Consider the following 19086-nt stretch of genomic DNA (forward strand, 5'->3'; position numbering starts at 1 on the left):
CTAAGTAGTCCACTCAAACCTCATTATAACAAAAGTTGCATCTTACACAAAGATAAGTTTGTTATATTCAAGAATTGGTTATAAAGGTTTATTTCTAACAGTATATCTACTGCAAGGCTATTACAATTTTCTTCATTACAGCCGATATTTCGTTATATATCAGTTCATCATTGCATTAGTGATGAATGTTAGAATATATTACAATATGTTTTTGAAGTACCGTATTTCCTCTCATGATTTGTGCTCTCGCATAATTTGCGTACCCCTAATATTTTGCCGGCTTTACGAAAAAAAATTTACTCGCATACTTTGCGCTCCTAGACCCGCCGGAACCAGCTCACTGGCTTACGCACGACTTTGGACCTTTTGACATCTTGAACAGGCGCGCACCTCGCCGAGCAGGCGAACCCAATCAAGCGAGATGCAGGTTCAAAGCCTCTATTTCCGAGGAATTCCCTGAACTAGGGTCCCTATAACACCGCACACGCTGGAACTGCTCGAGCATTTTCCTTCCTCCCCCTATCTCTAGAATCTGTAACCTGTACACTCACATCATGGCACGGACAACATTGTGCATAGGAGGCGTGTGAGCACCTGTTGCGCCAACTGTTCCCCTCATTCTCTGCGACCGCCCTGCAACGCACACTTGGTCGATTTCCAAAGTTTGCGTTTCGCCATCCAACCGTTGCGTTTTTACTGTTCTCTTGCGATGGCCTACAATAATTATATGTATACGGCGAAATTCAAGCTTGCTGTTCTGAAGTTTGCCTAAGAAAACTGGAACCGTGCCACGGCCAAGCACTTCAGCATGAACTTCAACGTGTAACGATCGGTGCGTTCGGTACGGGAGAAAGCAAGTGTGCGCTATCTAATACAAGTTTTTTGCGATTGAAGAAAAACTTTTAAATTATATGCGAACACTTAGGTTCTCCAGTATCGCCGTGTTGTGAGACCTAGTTTCTGCCAGTATTGTCGAGAAGTGCTTCAAGGGGCATTCGAACACACTCGACAGAACCGAGGACGATGCCCTTTAGGAGGGCGGTGACAGCGGCCTGCGACGATGATTCTGAATCAGAACGTTGATCAATGATTCCAACTAGACTGCGCGTGACTGGATCTGACTGGTTAAGGTACGTGCTCATTCTGTTTAAATAACAAGTACACTTCATTTGTGCTTCAATTTATCATTTTGAGTGTATATACTGCGTGCGTTAGGACTATCGCACATTAGTATGTCGTATGCGTTCGCGAAATCCCCGCGTAACTTGTGCACCCCCTTCTCAGAGCCCCAAAATCACAACAAAAAGTACAAATAAGTACGATAAGCAGAAGTGCTCATGCAGAATCTCCAAGACATTATGACATTACAGGCGACAAGTTTATTGAATCTTCTGGTTTTCTGTGATGCTTTGCCGGAGCCAGGAGTGCTGTTGACGTAAGAAGAACAGACAGTTGGGCTAGTTGGCCATCCACGAACATCAACAGACTAAAACAACAAACACATAGAAGGAGGCAGCCAAAGTACAGGCACCAGTTCTTTTACAGCCTTATTTTTTGTGTTTGTCGTTTTTTACACTATGTGTAATGCTTCATTGTTGACGTTATAGATAGTCAAGTTTGAGTTAAGCGCACTGGAAAAGGTTTTTTTCTTCCTGACTCCCTTGCTGGGCTGCTCATGCACTGTTCTTAGTCTACTGTTTGCGTGTAAGGAAATAAACAGATCGTATTGAAGAGAAATGTCCAGTGCTGCAGCCACAATGCCAGCCCAGAGTGAGGCAAGAGCCAGAACTGTCTAGCCTGTGTATGCTGCCTGCAACCATCCAGGTCTCGCTGCTGCTCTTGAAACATAAAACCCACTCTCTTCCCAGTGTTTGCGTTGTATTTCACTGCCGGTGCCCCACTTTACCCAGCACTGAAATAACGTAGTCAAAATCTGCCATTCATCATGCCTGACGGAGCCGCTTCAGCACCCGTGCGTATGCGCTGTTGCACAGAATCCGCAAGAGCCCGAGATCTGCAGGGGCACCGACGAGATCTGCAGAGGCACCGACGAGATCTGCAGGGGCACCGACAAGATTGATTATCGGCTTGAATTTTATGAAAGAGTGAGTGCTGCGGACAAATGGGATGATCCCATGAAGCTCGACACCGCAATGTTTCCTTTAACGAGTGTCGCAAGGTACAAAAACCCCGAGGCTCATCAACCTTCAAAACTAGCATTGCAGCAGTTTTCAAATGACCTGGCAAAGGCAAACTTTGACAAGAACAACGACTGAGAAATAAGCAAAGTGGTGAAACATTCTCCAACTACATTGAAGACACCTCGACCATCGCCGGCATGTCAACTCCATAGTGGAAGCGAACGAGGTACACCACATCATGAAGCGCATTCACAATTACTTTCCTTCGTCTTCACTTCAAAATATTTAAAATAACTCAAATAATATCAACAGTATTGCATGCCAAAACCACAATACCATTATGTGCCACATCTTAACCCCTTGACGTCCACGTTCTCCACGGCAGGTCCCGCCTAGTATTCCGCAGGAAAATTTTTGCACTCTCAAGCAGCACGGATTGGTGGATATAAATCACAATAAAATCTGCGAAAAGCATCCTAGAATGACAAATCTTGTCTTATTCTGTTAGCAGTGTTTAGCTGCATCAACTGTTTCAGTATAATTTTTGTGTGTAAAAAACTTCGAAGTAAACAGGCATGTGATAAACAACTTCGCATTTTTTGCACTCCCATCGGCTCACGGTCTTTTAGCCGTGTGCTTTGCACACTAAGCACAGCTTTGAGGGATTCTTTACTTAATTTAATCGCTCTGAGGTGTTAGAAAAATATTTGAGAAATATGCAGGAAACATTCTATTCGATTTGCATTCCCACTTGAATATTTAAATTCGCTTCACACGCAAATTTTGCTATTCGAACAGCTCTACTATATTTTTTCACATCCGTTCGGCGTGCCATTTTGACAACTGCAAAAGAAATACAAAAAATTTCAAGAGGAATGTCCCACATATTAAGATGAATGGACTTCGAGGTCTGTAAATGTGCACTGAAATATGACAGGAGCTATGCCATGTAAACCAAAAATAGAAATGCCATGACTTTGGTACCGAAAACGTTATGAAGAATGTTATGGAGAATGCTACAAAGGACGATACGAAAAACGCTACGAAGCGTGCTACGGAATGTGTTATGAAGAATGTTACATATAAGAGTATGGAGATCGGTATGGAGAATGTTATAAAGCATGATACAGAGAACAACCCAAATAATATTATGGAGAATGCCAAGGTGAATTTTACAGAAAACGGTGCAAAAAGGGTACGGAGAATGCTACAGAGACCATTATGAAGAATGCTACAAATGAGGCCATGGAGATTGGAATGAATGTTACAAATGAGGTTACGGATAATGGTAGAGAAAATGGTACTAACTTGTAACTGGATTCACCCAGGGCAAAGATGTACTCCAAGAACAAGCTGTACGGGAGCTCGGTGCGGCCGAGGCTCAGGATCTGGTCTGGTTCCTTGAGGATGGTCTCCCCCTGGTGGAAAGCACAACAGCAAAACAGACACCAAAAGATTGAACAACAAACAAGCCATCTACAGGCAAATGCAATAGTAAGAGGCATCTGTAGGTATTCAAGTACTCTGAATATTCTAAATAATATTAGCGTTTAAATTTGCTTGGACACAAATTTAAAATGTCTATTCTAAAGAAACAAGCTTCCCCTCTTGAGCAGGTAGCTAAATAATGTAAATATAGCCGGTGCTTTGCAGAGAAACTTTCCAGCCGAGTTTTTGCATACACTGTAATAGAACTATAAAAAAAATGTGTTACAGCAAGCTTAAACTCTGTCATGCTCTCCCAACTACAAGCATAAGTTTAACTATCTCTATCTCTCTGGACAAAAGTGAATGTCATCTGTGCTATACCAGAATATTCAGTATATACTGGCTGTCCCAGTTAACTGGGACCAAGATCTTTTTAAGAAGCACGCGCTCTAGGAAACTCCTGCCTGTTGTATATTGATGGTAGCCATGTTTTAATACACCTTGCACTTCTTTAATGACTAAGCACTAATAAATTAACTTCTAGAACTATCCAACTTTTTCAATCTTTCTCATATCAGTAAACTATTAACTTTATGTCGTAGGTCACCTCAAACAACCACAGAATCGAGCACTTATTTTGTGCAGAAATCTGCCCGTTCCCCCCTTCCCAGAAAAAAAAACAAAAAATGAACCATACAAGGCAAACATGAAATAGACGTGCGCTCGCACACCTCCACTGATGCGCTTCCAAGCGTTCTTTGTTTGATGAATGCGTTCGTTCACTATACTGGGTTTCATATTATTCGATGGACGCAAATCAAAACGCGTTGCTGGTACATCCATCATCAACCGTGAAGCCCCGTATGATGCATGCGGCAACGAACGAACGCAGTCGTGTATCAATCAAAGAGCATATGAAAGTGCTTGCGTAGTGGTGCGCAAGGGAGTGTCTATCTCATACTTACGATACATGTCTCACGCACTTTTGTTTTTCCTCAGAAAAAAAAAACAACCATGCATATTTAAGCACGAAATAAATGCTTGATTATGGGATTGTTTGGGGTGGCCTACAACATAAAGCTGATAGTTTACCGATATGAGCAAGAATAAAAAAGTTGGCTTGTTATGTTAATTAATTCGTTTATACGGAGTCATGAAAAAATACAGGTTGTAAGCACACCTGACGACCGGTAATGTACAACAGCTACAAATTTCGTAGCCTCTCTCATAGCCATATGGTGGTTTTGGGACATTAAACACCAACAATTATTATATTACTACAATTTTTGTAGAGTGCATGTTTCTTTTTTTATGTAAATCTTGGTCCAAACAAGTTGGAACAGCCTGTATACAGAGCGCTTCAGCTGGCTTTAGCCAGAGTTTAAAAATATTCCGGCACTTTATCATCCCATCTTCTAGCATGAAGTAGATTTTGTGAAAAATAGTATGACATATGTCACACTATTTCTTGTGTTGTGCTTAATTAGTACATATAATTGATTAGTACTAAATTGATTAATTAGCTTCTAAAGCAAAGAAGTCAGGCAGGACAGAAATTAGCATATTAATTTGCAAAATGTCAAATTAGGCAGCTTCTACCTTTCTATTATAAGTGCTTTTCCCCCACTGCAGACACCCATGAACCACACAAGAATACCACGTACTGTTGAAATGCTAAAAATGTTTTGCCTGTAAACAACGTCATTCTGCCATGTGTGCTGCGGCTTAAAAGGCAACAGAACAGCCACGAAAGAGGTGGCTGTGCGATGACGCATATTCTACAAGTGGCGACCCAAATGATAACCGCTGCGTCTGCTTATCTTGGTCATGAATCGCCACAACTGAAAACACATTGTTTGTGCCAGGATCATTAAGGGAACACTGCAACATGGTGTGCAAATGGGACGTGTAACATGGAAAATTTTTTTTTGTATTTCGCAGGCATTTGCACTAAGCAGAAAAGAGCTAATACTTAATAGATACAAAGGTAGAAACTGTCTAATTGGGAATTTTGCCAGCCGGTCTACAACTTTCTAATAGAAGTGTTCTGCTTGGCTTAATTGCTTTAGGAGTTTGTTAATCACTCTTACCGAATTAGGCATGACATAAAAGACAGTGTTACGTACTCTATGCAATAGTGAGAAAAATGAATTGGTCGTTCTGTCATAGAACGCATCAGCATATTTTAAAGCTCTCACTAGAGTTGGGTAGAGCGCGCTGTTGCGTGTATAATGTTTGAGCGTGACAACATATTTTACAACATTTTTTACTGTTTTTTCTTTCATACTAAAAGTGTGCTAGCTCACTGTATGTGTGTGGTGATGTGCGTATAGTGTGCGCAACTGCTCAGCGCACAACGAAGTTAACTCAGCATTCATGCTATGCAGTGCCTCTTGTAGCAAACAGTAGCAACTTGCTTTAAAAAAATGTGTTTGTCCTTGACAGGCTTCACAGGAGGCCAGGTATGTGGCCTGTCACAGGGAGTCAAACATGATACAATGGTAGTTAAAAAAGAAAGAAAAACGGATTCTTTCAGCCCTTTCATACCAGAGCAAGACTAGGTGAAAATCTAATAAAGAACCCCCCAAATAAACTTCTATAAATGCTCACTTACTACACAAGATGAAACACAGATGGAAAGCGATGGATGTAGGTGGGATACCTTGTGCTTTATAACGGAATACTTTAGTATTGATTTAGTTTTTCTTTCTGACAATCACACCAAGCTGCGCCTTGAAAGACAACAGTTTTAGCTATAACTTACGCAGTGCTTAGAGTTTTCTTTCTTGCTGTGTTAAGTAATCTTGAATGTACAAGCCCGCTCAATATGACTTTCAATACGGTAGTGCGTCGCCGCGGAAGTTCAAAGGTCGTGCATAGCTTCATCTTGTTTTTATATCAACAACTAGACATTATTTTCTTATTTGGGATCGTATATAAAGGGGACAAATGCATTCAGTGGTAGAAATAATTAGTACAAGCCATGCACAGTCTTTGAACTTGTGAGGTCACGCGCTCCGACTATGCAAGCCATATTGAGCTTGATTGGAACGTCTGTTCGTGGCTAATGTGATTATGACTTCAAGGCAAAGTCATCTGGTCAGGTAAAGCATTGTTAATAGGCAGATCCCTAACCAAAATACGGATCCCAAAAGCTCCCTGAGTTTTGTTTTGACGTCAGTCAGTGGCCTTTTGTCAATTATGTGCACGTAAGAGAGGAAAGCAACCTGCAGATTACAAAATAACGACAATGTGATAGTACTGTGCTTTCGCCTAGAAAAGCAGCTTTGATGCACCTGCGAGGCTTACTTATTTTAACAAGCACTTCGGCGTTTCTTTAGATGTGGTGACACATGGAAGCACGAAAGTTGGCCACGCACTGAGCTCAACCAAGTTCTGTCGAGGATGCGATGCGAATGATGCGTCGCGGCACCTGTTGAGAAAGTTAAAAAAGCGCAGGCATACGACACGAGCTTTAGAAAAAGAATATTTGCTCTTCTGTTGTGCTGCTTACTGGCTGTATGCTACTTAGTCTTCAGATGTATGAGCGTATAATGAAGGCAATACAACTACGGCATGATGCAATATTACTGTCCCCACTGACGAAATGAAACGTCCTAACACGCAATTCACGGGGCATTTAGGAAAACAACAGAAAAGGGCGAAACTATCAATGTGAGTGTGGCGAATCCTGCTAGATATTAACAATTAAAATCTGGGTTTTCAAGTACCTAAACGACGATATGATTATGAGAGACCCCATAGTGGAGGGCTCCGAAAGTTTTGGCCATGAGGCGTTCTTTAACGTCTACTGACATCGTACAGCACTTGGGCCGCTAGCATTTCGCTTGCATCGAAATGCGACCGCGAACGAACCCGCGACCTTTAATTGGGTCAGGAGCCGGGCACCAATCCACCGAGGAGGACATCCAGCTAGATCACGATGGCCGCGCGATGACCGGCAGAATTGACTCAGCGATGTTCACGAGCGCGCCAGAAGTAAACATCGTTCAAGCAGTGACGATCAAGCCCGATTAGGACAAAGGCGATCGCGACCTGGGCCCCGAACAGCGATTTGGCTGACGTCTTGGCAAAAACTCGTTAGTCGAGAACGAGTAGCGGCGACAATAGGCTGCTTATCGCGACCACGAAATGCGATCTGGATCGGCCCTGATCGCGATCAAGCAGTGGCCGTGTGACACGTCGGAGAGACAACTTACCACTCCGCAACTTTCGATTCCCATCGAGCCGAAGAAGTACTCCCTGCCATAGGCCACGATACTTGTATGCCATATTCCGGGCAGCTGCTTTCCTGCATGAAAAATATGCGACTGACACTGTCACAGCGGCTCGGGTTAGCGATGCGCAGATCCGACCGCCACACAAACTTCCCGATCGCTCACAGTGAACACATGCGTGCATTGCATAAAGAAGGCGACAGCACAGAAGAAGAAAACTCACACCTAGTGTTCTACAGAGCTTACATCACAACCTGATACTCGCCGAATGCCACCACACCGCTTGTACCGGGCTGAAAAAGGCTATTTATAAACGCACGCCCCCTCCGGTTTCATTCCAAGCGCTGCGCTTTTCTCTTCACTTCTCGACCAGTTATAAACAATTCGCACCGGTCTCGCACTATTCAAGGTCATCGTTGGAAAAAGCGTTCGAGAAACGAACAACAGAGCCGTCGGAGACGTATAAGTGAAACGAAGCAGCGAGATGTCACCTATGAGCATGGGCGAAAGGGTCTTGGCAAGTCCCTTGGACAGGTCGTAAATATAGAGCTGAACTTCGAAACTTGTTTCGGCTTCGATGTGCGAAGTGTTCTCAGGCTCTTCGGCGCTCATGGCTAGATCGGCCACCTACACGCTGTCGTGCTCGAAACCTTCGCGGTGGCACTAGACTAAGCGGCACTGATCGCACTTCGGGGAAAGGAGCGGCTCAACGACATTTCCGACTGCCGATGATGTTGCAGTTCGGAGCGGTACATTCGTACGCGCGAACCATGCTAAATGCGTGATTCCCGCGTTGCTCGCTTTTCTTTGATGGCGCTCGCGTCGAGTGCGGTGAAGGTCCTACAAAATATAGTAACTTGCTTACAAAAACATTTACTAGCCTACTGTGCAGGTATTTAGAGCATCGAGTAATTTAGGAACTGTAAAATTTCAGTTATAATTTAGAAGTTTTTATTTTTGTTACCCTAACAAAACAGTAATTTCAAGGTATTATTTACTAGTCTCAATAGGTGTTCTGGGTCTCAATGGCTATGCTTTGTCAATTTATCTGTTGTCAATGTGCTTTTAACATGGAGGAAGGAATGGCTTTTAACCTCACGAAGTTGTAATATGTTCTACGTTTTCAAACATGGGTTTAACCAACGCCTGTTTATCGCATCGCTGCTGCCCGAAGCGCCACGTTTCAGCCTTTTCGCCGTCGTGATCAACGCCATTTGTCGCTGGTTGCGTGCGGCGGCTGTGTGTGCGTCGCTTCAGCACGGAAACGGATAATTTTTTTTTTGTAAATCGGGCCGCCTTTCAGAAACCTCGCCATGTCCGCTCACGAGCAGATGCGCCAAATGCTGGACCAGCTAATGGGCACCGGCCGAGATGGTAAGTGATGTGGCTACGTCCACGTAGTTTGTGTCAAGTGATGCCTTTCTGTGGGGCGCGACTGCCTCGCTGGCAAGTGACGCCTGCGTTACCTCCCGCACAGGGCTGGCTACGCGTTCTCTCGACACGCGTCGGTGTGCTGTAGCGCGATTGACGTTGCTAACGCCCATTAAACCAGCACTCAATAAACCAGCTCGTAGTGTGGGCATCCTTTTGAGGCCAAAAAAAAAAAAAAGCCAGTTATGCGGTCGACCGCAATAGGCGACCCATTTTGTAATGGCCGCTTCGACCTTTTTTGAGAGATCTTCGAGAGCCGTAGTACGTTTTTGATACGTAATTTCATTCTCGGACTGCTGTAAATTCAAGCGCGTCGCTTCGAGCGCGACTTTCGAGGAGGAAGCTACTCAGACGTACCAACGTAGCGGTACTGACACCGCCAGTATTTGCACAGCCGTGCTGGCGGCCAGCGCCGCTTCCGTGTAGGAGAGATATTTCGATCCGTATTGTTCGCGCTGCGCTGAGCTGCTCCCCATCTTTCTGAAGTTTTTTTTTTTTTTTTGCCGCACCTCAAGTTGCTCTTCCATGCACGCGTATGTCAGGGTCGGCCTGTGCGCGCTATAGTTCACTCCCCAGACGAATTAAATATGCATCGCAGCGTTGCCTTTCGAGTGATCGATTGATTTGTGCTTGAGTATGATTGCATATTTTTGGATGCGTTGCTGGCGTTTGATTGCGTGGAACCTCGCAGGAGCGATGCTCCGTGACATTTTGGGTGGGATCTGCTGTTTTTTTTTTTTTTGCGTGATATTTTAGTGCCGAGTGTTGCGTACTTAGCGTGTGGCATCTGACGCGTTCCGCGGCGTTGCAGAGAACCTTGCGACAGACACCCTCGGCACCTGCCTCGTCATCGGGTGCGTAACTTTAGTTGAAACACCGTAATTCATGTGATGGCGTGATTCCTGTCGGCCAGAATTGGCGAGAACTCGCAAGTTTCGATGGTCTACGCAGACCACTAGTTTTGTGTCGTGCATTTGCCGAAATCTAAAGCTTTCTTGCACCTGCTAGAAAGAGAAGTTCATCAGCTACCCACGTTTGCCGTCTGATCAATCATGTCGTCTTGACTAGTGTGTTCGATGTGGCCCTAATTTTTGTGTACCCCTGCATGTTTATTTATTTTTATTTATTTATTTATTTGCAATACCCTCAGGGCCAAACGGCATTACAGAGGGGAGTGGTTGCGAAAGAAAAGACAAAAATTTTTACAAATGCAGCGGCGAATCTTACATCGAGCAGAAGATCTTAATTATACAGGTTAGCTAACAGGCTTTATTTTATAGCAAACAAAAACGCGGGAATGATGAGAATTACATCAAGACAGAAAAAACGACAAGAAAATAAATACTGTACAGGAACAACACAGCATCGGGTAATACAATACTTTGTTGGCTGTAATTACACATAATTAGCATTCACGCTTACAATAAATGTTATGCGATCTTTGTTCCTCCTTGTTACAACGCCATAGCTTAATGCCAGCAAAACACACCGATTAAATTCTTATCACTTCGCAAAGATGTTGGTGTTAATGTAAGTCACTAGTTAACATTCAAAGTTCTGTAGATTGTTGAATTGCTTTGTGTGCAGCTTAGTGTTCTCGTGAGGGCACAGGAGAATGTGCAAAATTGTTTTGTGTAATGTGCCAGTTTATACAGAAAGTTGCCACTTTTCTTTGTACATTTTATTTGACTTTACATCAATTGCACCTTTGATAGTTAATGCAAAAGTTCACTTCCCTTTGAAAATTTAAATGAACACACAATTGTTGGTGTGGCATTGAGCTAGTCTGCTTTTCGGGATCACATATAAGCCAACGAAAAATTGAAAGCAGTGATACACCGAAGCGCTGAATATCAACTAAACTTGGTGTTTGTGGACACTCAAAAAGTTTCGTTGACCCCATCTTTTAGTGTCTGTGCATTAATGAAAGGTGGGCTGTCCGATCCACGTTATCTGCGACATTCAGCTCTGAACGCTGCACCTGCCCTAGGCGAGCTGTTTGGGCTCTCAACAGCTTCTCTGCCATTGTTTGCACCGTTTTTACCACCACCTTTGTCCGCCAATGGGTTTAGCCCATTATAAGGTCAGCTTTTGTTTTTGTTATTCCCGGGAACACGTGTGTAGTTAGCTCGTAAAACTACATTCGTATTCGTGCAGCCTCATTGAGCCTTATTCCAATAGCCTGCATTGTTTGTTGTGTAGGCTAGGACTTTTAAAATTTCTGTGGAGGAAAGAAACTGCTGAGGAACATTCTTGTAGGTGTCTTTGTGTGCATGTTGTGATCCCCTTCAATTTACACTTAAAGGACCCCGTCACCAAAATAGAAACCAGGAGATATGCATGCTCTTTGTCCCGTATATAGAGGTATTTCTGGCCCTTTATTAGAGGCGAATGTTTCCTTCAAGATATAATAAGTTGGTTTTAATGTAAGCGTGAATGCTCATCTTGGTTGGCAGTACCTCACGACTTAGCCGCTGGTATGACCTGCGTTGTGGCCCCTTGAAATGTTTCACGAGTAAAGCTAGCATTGCCGACGTCCCAGAAGATTTGCGGGATGCGCATGGTACCGCGACTGTCATTACAAGAGGGTTATTGTTCGTCGCTCGCAAAGTGGTTTCGGCTGCTTACGTCGGGAATGCCTTTCCTCAAAAGGGGCATGCTCTCAGTGCTGTAGTGAATAACAGGCAGGCTTAGCTCATACCAAAGCTCACACATCTTATTCTTTACTGAGCAGGTTTGAAAACTGTTCTTACAGCATTACCACATCTTGAGTGAATGCGCTCTTAGGTGCTCCCCTGTGTTGAGGCAGCGGGCGCGTTGAGTTGAGGAGCTCAAGCGCGCTCTAGCCGGCGGAGTGCTCTCTTGTAAAATTAACGGTTTAAAAGCAACTTCGACGAGAGAATACGAAGGGCATGGAGTGCATCCCAACCTTGAGACGGTGCGCAAGAGGTCGTGCCCGCTACTGTTCTGGAAGGTGTTGCGTGTTTCTGAAACCGGCTCCTCCGATAAAATGCGTTCTCCTTCGCCACACATTCCTATTGCGCAAGCAAGGTAACATCAGCCATGTAACACTTTCTTGCCCCTGAAAGCAGTCGGTGGAAACTGTTATGCTAAGCTACGAAGGGGATGCACTCAAGCGTATTTTAGGGTGTTCCCTTGGAGTTCGGAGTGCACCAACTTAACGTGTCCACTAGTTTCTTAGTATTTTGGTCAGGTGCTTCGAAGTGACCCTAAAAGTGGCCACAGGTAATGAGGCTAGCAATAATTATTCAATAGTTTTGGGCATTTATGATTCGATTTCGGGATAACCAGTCAAAAAGTTGCAAATTGTAGTAAAAAAGTCACAAACGAATTTCGATTTCAGAACTGCTGAAGAATGATTTGGTCTAAATTGATTAGTTGTACTCTGGGAATTTCGTTATCATGAATTTCAGTCACAGGTTTATTAATAGAGGTGAAAGCTGAGGTTGAAAATTCACTTTTAAGTTCACGTCGATACCTCTGCATGTAACAATCGCGAATTTGAAAGTATCTTTCGTGTTTTAGTGGCATCGGCTCATTAAAAGTCTTTAAACGTGGCATCTTAAGTCTATGGCCCCCTCAAATACAGTTTACTTCATGCTTACTGACTACGAAATACGTAAGACTTTGTAAGGTGCTGTTAAAATTTGACAAAAAATCTTTTGGTCAGGAATTGCAGTGTGGCAATGCCTCCCACATTTTCTTTTTGCCCGTTTTCTCACTTACAGAGTGCCGTCTCACAGCAAACATAGTGATCTTGAATTTGAGCAGCAGTAATTTAATAATATCAGAGAAATCATTTTTTCTTCGGTGTCCCTTTAATAGTCAAGGTGCTAACTGCTCTGGATAATTAAAAAAATCATTTTTTCTTCAGTGTATCTTTAATAGTCAAGGTGCTAACTGCTCTGGATAATTAAAGCTCCCAACTGCTGTGAGGGATTAAGCTGGTGCAGCCTTGTGCATGCTTAAAAGGCCACTAAATAGGTTCTGACTTTCTTTGTACACCCCCCCCCTTCCTCCACCCCAAACAACCTTGCCAATTTGTACATTTGACCGCGGTGATCACACTTTCAGAATATTAGAGCGTCACGCAGAACGTCGACTTCCAAAAAGCAATTCCCGTGCTTCTTTCCTTCGCCTGGCCAATCCCCCTCGTATGCGCAGTGATGCAAGCTTGCCCATGGTGTGGGCAACTTGATGCACCTCTGAGCTCGTCGACGGGTTCTTTTCACGAAACGATGCCTGGACCCTGCGGCGATGCAGTTTTGGTGTCGCAGTCCGCATTTTCATTTTCCTGCGCTGCCCTCTGCAGTTTTGTGGAGCCGATGATAAAAAGGCATCTCGCTTCTTTACTACAAGGGGAAGGATGCTGTTCTTGCCGCACCTCCTCCCCGTGCGGGGTACAGATGCTTATTTGTGAGAAAGCCCTGCTCGGCCGTTAGCTGCATGCCAATCACGTACCGCTGACGTCGTGTCATGTTGCTGAATTAGGCGGAATCATGACAACGGGCTACGCTTTCCCCCTCCCTATGGCGGAGAAAGGTGGCAAGGCCGCGCAATAATTTGAAACACGTATTTGCGAAATTCTTGCGGCAGCATGTTCACATAGCAAAAGTGAGCACATTTCTCTTCATTACAACTTTTGGAGCTCGGGATTGTTTACTGGCCTTTTTAACAGGCTATATTGACGCTGAAACGGCGAGAACAGGCATTCCTTATTTAAGAGCGAGAGCGTTGAGGAAAACCAACATTGACCGCACAGACCCAAAGAATGCAGAGAATAAATATAAGGGTCCCAGCAGGAATCAGACGCAAGCATTCTGCGTGGCAATCAAGTATTCTCCCACAATGCCACGCCAGGTCTCGATAATGCTTAGGAAAACGGCCTGATGTAGGCGAAATGTTGGTGAAAAGTGAATTGTGTTTGCAGTGCTGGCTATCTAATTTTGTAAACATCATATATCTATTGCAATGAGGCAGGCGTCACATCGTGTAAACATCAGTTGTATACATCAGTGTCATGCACTGAAGTTGGTCTGTGTAGCTCTAACCAGGGCCATCATCTTGCAAGCACAATCATGACATATTCTGGTGTTGGTAATACCCATGTTACTGTTGACAAAGTTGTGCTACTGTAAACAGCTAAATATAAGAAAACATATATGACTGTTCAACTAACATGTCTGCACATACATTTACATATATTTAGCATCATTTCTCTCAACAAAAAAAGTTGCACCACAATCACCTTTCCTCTTCATGCTTTACATAACATCAATTCTCATGGCACATGAAAGCTGTCAAATGTTTATCCTAGTTTATTTCCATTTTGACATATGCATGGGGAAGGATTAAGGAGGCAACTCATGATTACGGAGTTAGACAAGGAGAGCAGAAAGGTGGGTCTTAAAATGAATCTGCAGAAAACGAAAGTAATGTACAACAACCTCGGAAAAGAGCAGCGCTTCAAGATAGGTAATAGCGCACTTCAAGTTGCAAAAGACTGTCTACTTAGGGCAGGTAATAACCGCGGAGCCGAACCACGAGATTGAAGTAACTAGAAGAATAAGAATGGGGTGGAGCACATTTGGCAAGCACTCTCAAATTATGACAGGTAGATTGCCCCTATCCCTCAAGAGAAAGGTATATAACAGCTGTATCTTGCCGGTACTTAGCTATGGAGCAGAAACCTGGAGACTTACAAAGAGGGTACAGCTTAAATTGAGGACGACGCAGCGAGCAATGGAAAGAAAAATGGTAGGTGTAACCTTAAGAGACAAGAAGAGAGCAGAGTGGATTAGGGGACAAACGGGGGTTAAGGATATCATAGTTGAAATAAAAAAGAGGAAATGGACATGGGCCGGGCATGTAGCGCGTAGACAGGATAACCGCTGGTCATTAAGGGTAACTAACTGGATTCCCAGAGAAAGGAAGCGGGTTAGGGGGAGACAGAAGGTTAGGTGGGCAGATGAGATTAAGAAGTTTGCGGGTATACATTGGCAGCAGCAAGCACAGGACCGGGTTAACTGGCGGAACATGGGAGAGGCCTTTGTCCTGCAGTGGACGTAGTCAGGCTGATGATGATGATGATGGTGATATACATTCGGTATTTAGTCTTGGCCTCCGACACCACTTTTATTCAGAAAGCACCCTATCAACACACTTCAAATGAAGGTCCCCTTTTGTAAAAGTGCTAGTGTATTGCGTAGTGGGTGTACCCCCCCCCCCCATTTTTTTTTTTTTACACCATGCTCGAACTTCCCAAGTGAACAATTTGCAACTCTCAGCATGTGCATGGCACTCGGAATCGCTTCGGTGATATTGGCTGCCTTTAGGTCTTCTCTTATTCCCATATTCAGAAACGCTTCTTGACATGACTTGCCGCTGCCTTCAGCGCAGCACGTTTGAAACGCGTTTGTGCATTTGTGCTGCCTTGGCACCGCCTAAAAACACGGCGTTTGAAACACGTTTGTGTGGCATTGAAGGTGGTGGCAAGTCAAGTTTAAGTCTAAAAGCGTTTGTAAATGCGGGGGTTAGCTCCTTGTTCTGGTGCTTTGCCAGTTAAGCACATCAGCTGACAGGAGAGCCTGTGCTGAGGGGTCCTGCAGCGCTCTTCGTAGTATAGTCCGTCAAGTACCAGTGGAGTTACATGGATTTGTCGTACACTTCAAGTGTGTATTTTCGCTTATCGTACCAGTGAGTGCACTGAAAGCTATGAAGGGGAAGGGGTAATAATGCGGGGGGGGGTGGGGGCAAGAAGCTACATTCGTATCTCAGCATGTGACCCTGAACATTTATCTTTTTCACACTGCATGCTTGCCGTTCTGACTATGCAGCTCACAAAAGTTTGGAGGCAGTGTTCTCAATTCTTGAATCAGTGAATGGCCGTGACCTCGTGCTTTCGGCGTGGTAGAAAAAAAGTCTGGTCAAGTGTTGCAGGGCCCTTTCGAAAAGGAAAAAAAAAAATTCAAAGTAGACCATGTGAAAACACTCTCTCACATTCAGACAGTGAATCCCTAGTTTCTTAATTTGTACTTGGAGGTCCTTCAGCCACAGGCCAGTTTCAAGGCACAGTTCTCGATGGGAACCTTGTCGCAACAGACCAGATCGTCGGAGCAGGTTTTGCGAGGGGTGTCTGTCGCGGTGGTTCTTTGTAAAATAGAGGTTGCTGTAAACACACTAGATGAAACTCCGGCACTAGTGCCATGAGAGCTGCAATGCACGGTGCTTTCAGCCAGCATGAGAATGATGAATAGTACAGAAATTTGCCTAATCTTCGTTCTTTCAGCTTCGTTTGGCTTCGCGAGGCCCGAAACTGCTTTGCAAAGAGATGACAATTGGGAAATGTTCAGCAGTTGCACTTCATCACGTTAATCTTTGTAGGTAGGCCAATTCCAATTGGGTCACGAAGTTCACAATGGTTCTTTTTTTTTATTCAAAACTGAAACACAGCAATAAACAATGCCGCAAGCGGGGTTGAAGCCCGCAAGCATAAAACTACCCATCTCTCCCATGGTGGCTGAATGATTACAGCACATGAGTCCCCTCTAGTTAATTTTTGTATACTCTGTGCTCGTTACCATTAGCTGCGTGCAATATATGGTAGTGGATCTATACTCTGTCTCACGAATTCTTTGCAGTGCACCAAAGGACGGGCTTTGTATCAGCCAACAAGTTGCAACATGCGATGGTTCAGAAATGTGCTTACATATGGTGCACTGCCTATCTCTTTCTGAAGCTTTTCCTACTGGTTGCTATGAAAGACAACCAGTGATTTTATGTTAGGGAAGGCATTTTCCAGAATCTATATTAGTTGGCTGACATGGCCTGTACTCTTGCTGCACTGCCTGGAGTTCGGGAACGGAAGCGTTTGCACGAAGCTGTGGACTTCTCCATTGATGGCTCTGCTTTTGCGAGCCAGACAGCGTTACGAAAGCATGGACCATGGGTGGGCGGGGGCTGTGCAAGCGTGCGCGTGCGCTGTGTCGGGCTGTACACAGGTGTGTTCCCGTGTTTTTCCAGGCGAAGCACTAGAGAGACACCCGTCTCTTGACCTGGAACCGGGAGAGTGTATTTGTTCAGTGCTGTGAGTTTTTGGCTTGCCGATATATATATCTATGTATGTCTAGTATATGTATATATCAACATACCTGTATGTACTTGTTCTGGGGGCCCTTGCCCCCTTGTGTGACGTGCCATTTTGCACCGCATTGCAGATGTTGCCAGGGCTATTGCATAGTAGGGCTTCTTTTGCAGTGTCCTTTATACTTTCCCCTAGGTTGCCACTACATATGTTATGTAAAGTAGACGAGGCATTGTTACCTCCCACGTTCATTCCTATGTGCACTCAGCGCAAACGGCAATCAGTCCTTGTTTAGCTTGCCCTTTACGTGCAAAGTCCTGTTCCGGTTCAGGGTAGTGCGTTTTCACAAAAAGAAATGGCTGAAAGCTCTGAAATCTCACACAAATTCTGCATGTAGCATCACAAATGTTAGGTAGTGCTCAGTAAAGCTGTTATCAGTCTCCTCAGCTTGCCATCGCTAAGGAGTCTTGCAGTTTAGATGCCGCTGTAGGCTATTAAAGCTTAAGTAATCGATGCATGCATCTCACCTGAACTGGCCCAAGTTCCCGTTGGGCTCTTTCAATTTTATAAATATCTACACTTCAATTAGTTGCTTTGCAATGTATTGTAACGGCAGCCCCATCTACTTGTAAGGATAAAACTGTAGACTTGTGAGCATGCTCATGAGAGCCATGTACATTTTATTCCAAGAGTTTCTCTCGTGCTTGGCCGGTAGACAAAATTGCAGCTTAATTTTTCTTAAACGTGCACTTAGAACCTGCATCGCAGTTATCATTCATCTGGTACATCTGCATAAAAGTAAGCTTTAGTACTCGTTTACTCTTTAACCGCACTTGTACGCGTAAGTTTCATATTTACTACAACACAAAACAAAAGGAGCCTTAAAAGTGCTAGAGGCACGTAACCGTGTATCCTGCGATTCCTACAGATTAGTTGACTGTTCAGACGTTACGCATTCGGGGGAGGGGGGTGTTCTGGGTTAAGGTATGCTCCGCATGTTGTCTGTTTTTTTCGGCAAGAAGCGGAATTCCTTGCCGCTCTCAAGCCACGCCACTGCCCGCCCCACTCTCAATGAGCCTTTGGTGTGCCCCCCCTTTCGCCGAGCGAGCCGTAAGTGTTTTTATTCGAAGGTGCCGCGTCGTCATCGCTGCCGTCGGGGAGAGAGAGCTGGCTGCACACTTCGTACGTAGATTCCCCTCTCTCTAAAACTCTCCTCTTTGTTCTGCTCGTTACTTTTTGGCTTGCCGCGCTCCCCGCCTCTTGTACGTGGGGCCGGGGAGGCGTGCCCGCTCTTCTCTTAATTTTATATATATATATCATTTGTGCAAACGTCATCATCACCAGTGGATGGATGTTACTGTGTTGCCGCACTTTTCTCTGCGAAAGGGCATAAGGGAGAGAGAGTGAGAGAGAGAGGCGGCGGACACTCGCACAGGAGGTGGAATTGTCGTTCAAGCGGCGCTCTGGCCGGTTTGGGGCACTCCCGCAGTTTTGGGTATGTTTTTGTGTGAGGAGACGGAGACTGCGAATCTGGGTACGTCCTTTCACTCCACCGGACAAACCTTATAGTTTTTCTTAAAGCCTTTGCTTGACTGTCCGGAGGGGTGCTTCTCTTCCTGTGATTTCTTGTGATTACCGAGTGTGCGTGACGTCGTCGAGAGCGGAGCATGATCACCATCGCCGCTATTTATTTTTTTTAAATCTGAAAGCTCTGTCTTTAACACGTTTTGCCTGTTAAACGAAA

The 19086-nt window shown here is 44.5% G+C and overlaps 2 protein-coding genes across 6 annotated transcripts in view; one reads left to right on the forward strand and one right to left on the reverse strand.

Moving 5' to 3' along the window:
• The window catches only part of LOC119180309 (uncharacterized), a 40202-nt gene extending 31636 nt beyond the window's left edge, over positions 1 to 8566 (reverse strand). The window contains exons 1-3 of the mRNA XM_037431477.2: positions 8299 to 8566; positions 7790 to 7881; positions 3450 to 3559 (exon numbers count right to left, since the gene is read on the reverse strand). Of these exons, the coding sequence (XP_037287374.1) occupies positions 3450 to 3559; positions 7790 to 7881; positions 8299 to 8419 (323 nt within the window). The 5' untranslated portion in view covers positions 8420 to 8566. The remainder of the gene's footprint in view (positions 1 to 3449; positions 3560 to 7789; positions 7882 to 8298) is intronic.
• A 432-nt stretch (positions 8567 to 8998) lies between these two features.
• Positions 8999 to 19086, forward strand: part of LOC119180032 (putative RNA-binding protein Luc7-like 1) — a 47831-nt gene continuing 37743 nt past the window's right edge. The window contains exons 1-2 of one of the 5 annotated variants that reach the window (XM_075869170.1): positions 9043 to 9181; positions 18362 to 18452. In XM_075869170.1, the coding sequence (XP_075725285.1) occupies positions 9179 to 9181; positions 18362 to 18452 (94 nt within the window). In that variant the 5' untranslated portion in view covers positions 9043 to 9178. Of the gene's footprint in view, positions 9182 to 17326; positions 17346 to 17967; positions 18453 to 19086 lie in introns of those variants that run through there. The other 4 variants (XM_075869171.1, XM_037431165.2, XM_075869172.1 and 1 more) reach the window with 4 other exon arrangements.

The sequence above is a fragment of the Rhipicephalus microplus genome, chromosome 7 (assembly GCF_043290135.1).
Source record: "Rhipicephalus microplus isolate Deutch F79 chromosome 7, USDA_Rmic, whole genome shotgun sequence".
NCBI lineage: Eukaryota > Metazoa > Arthropoda > Arachnida > Ixodida > Ixodidae > Rhipicephalus > Rhipicephalus microplus.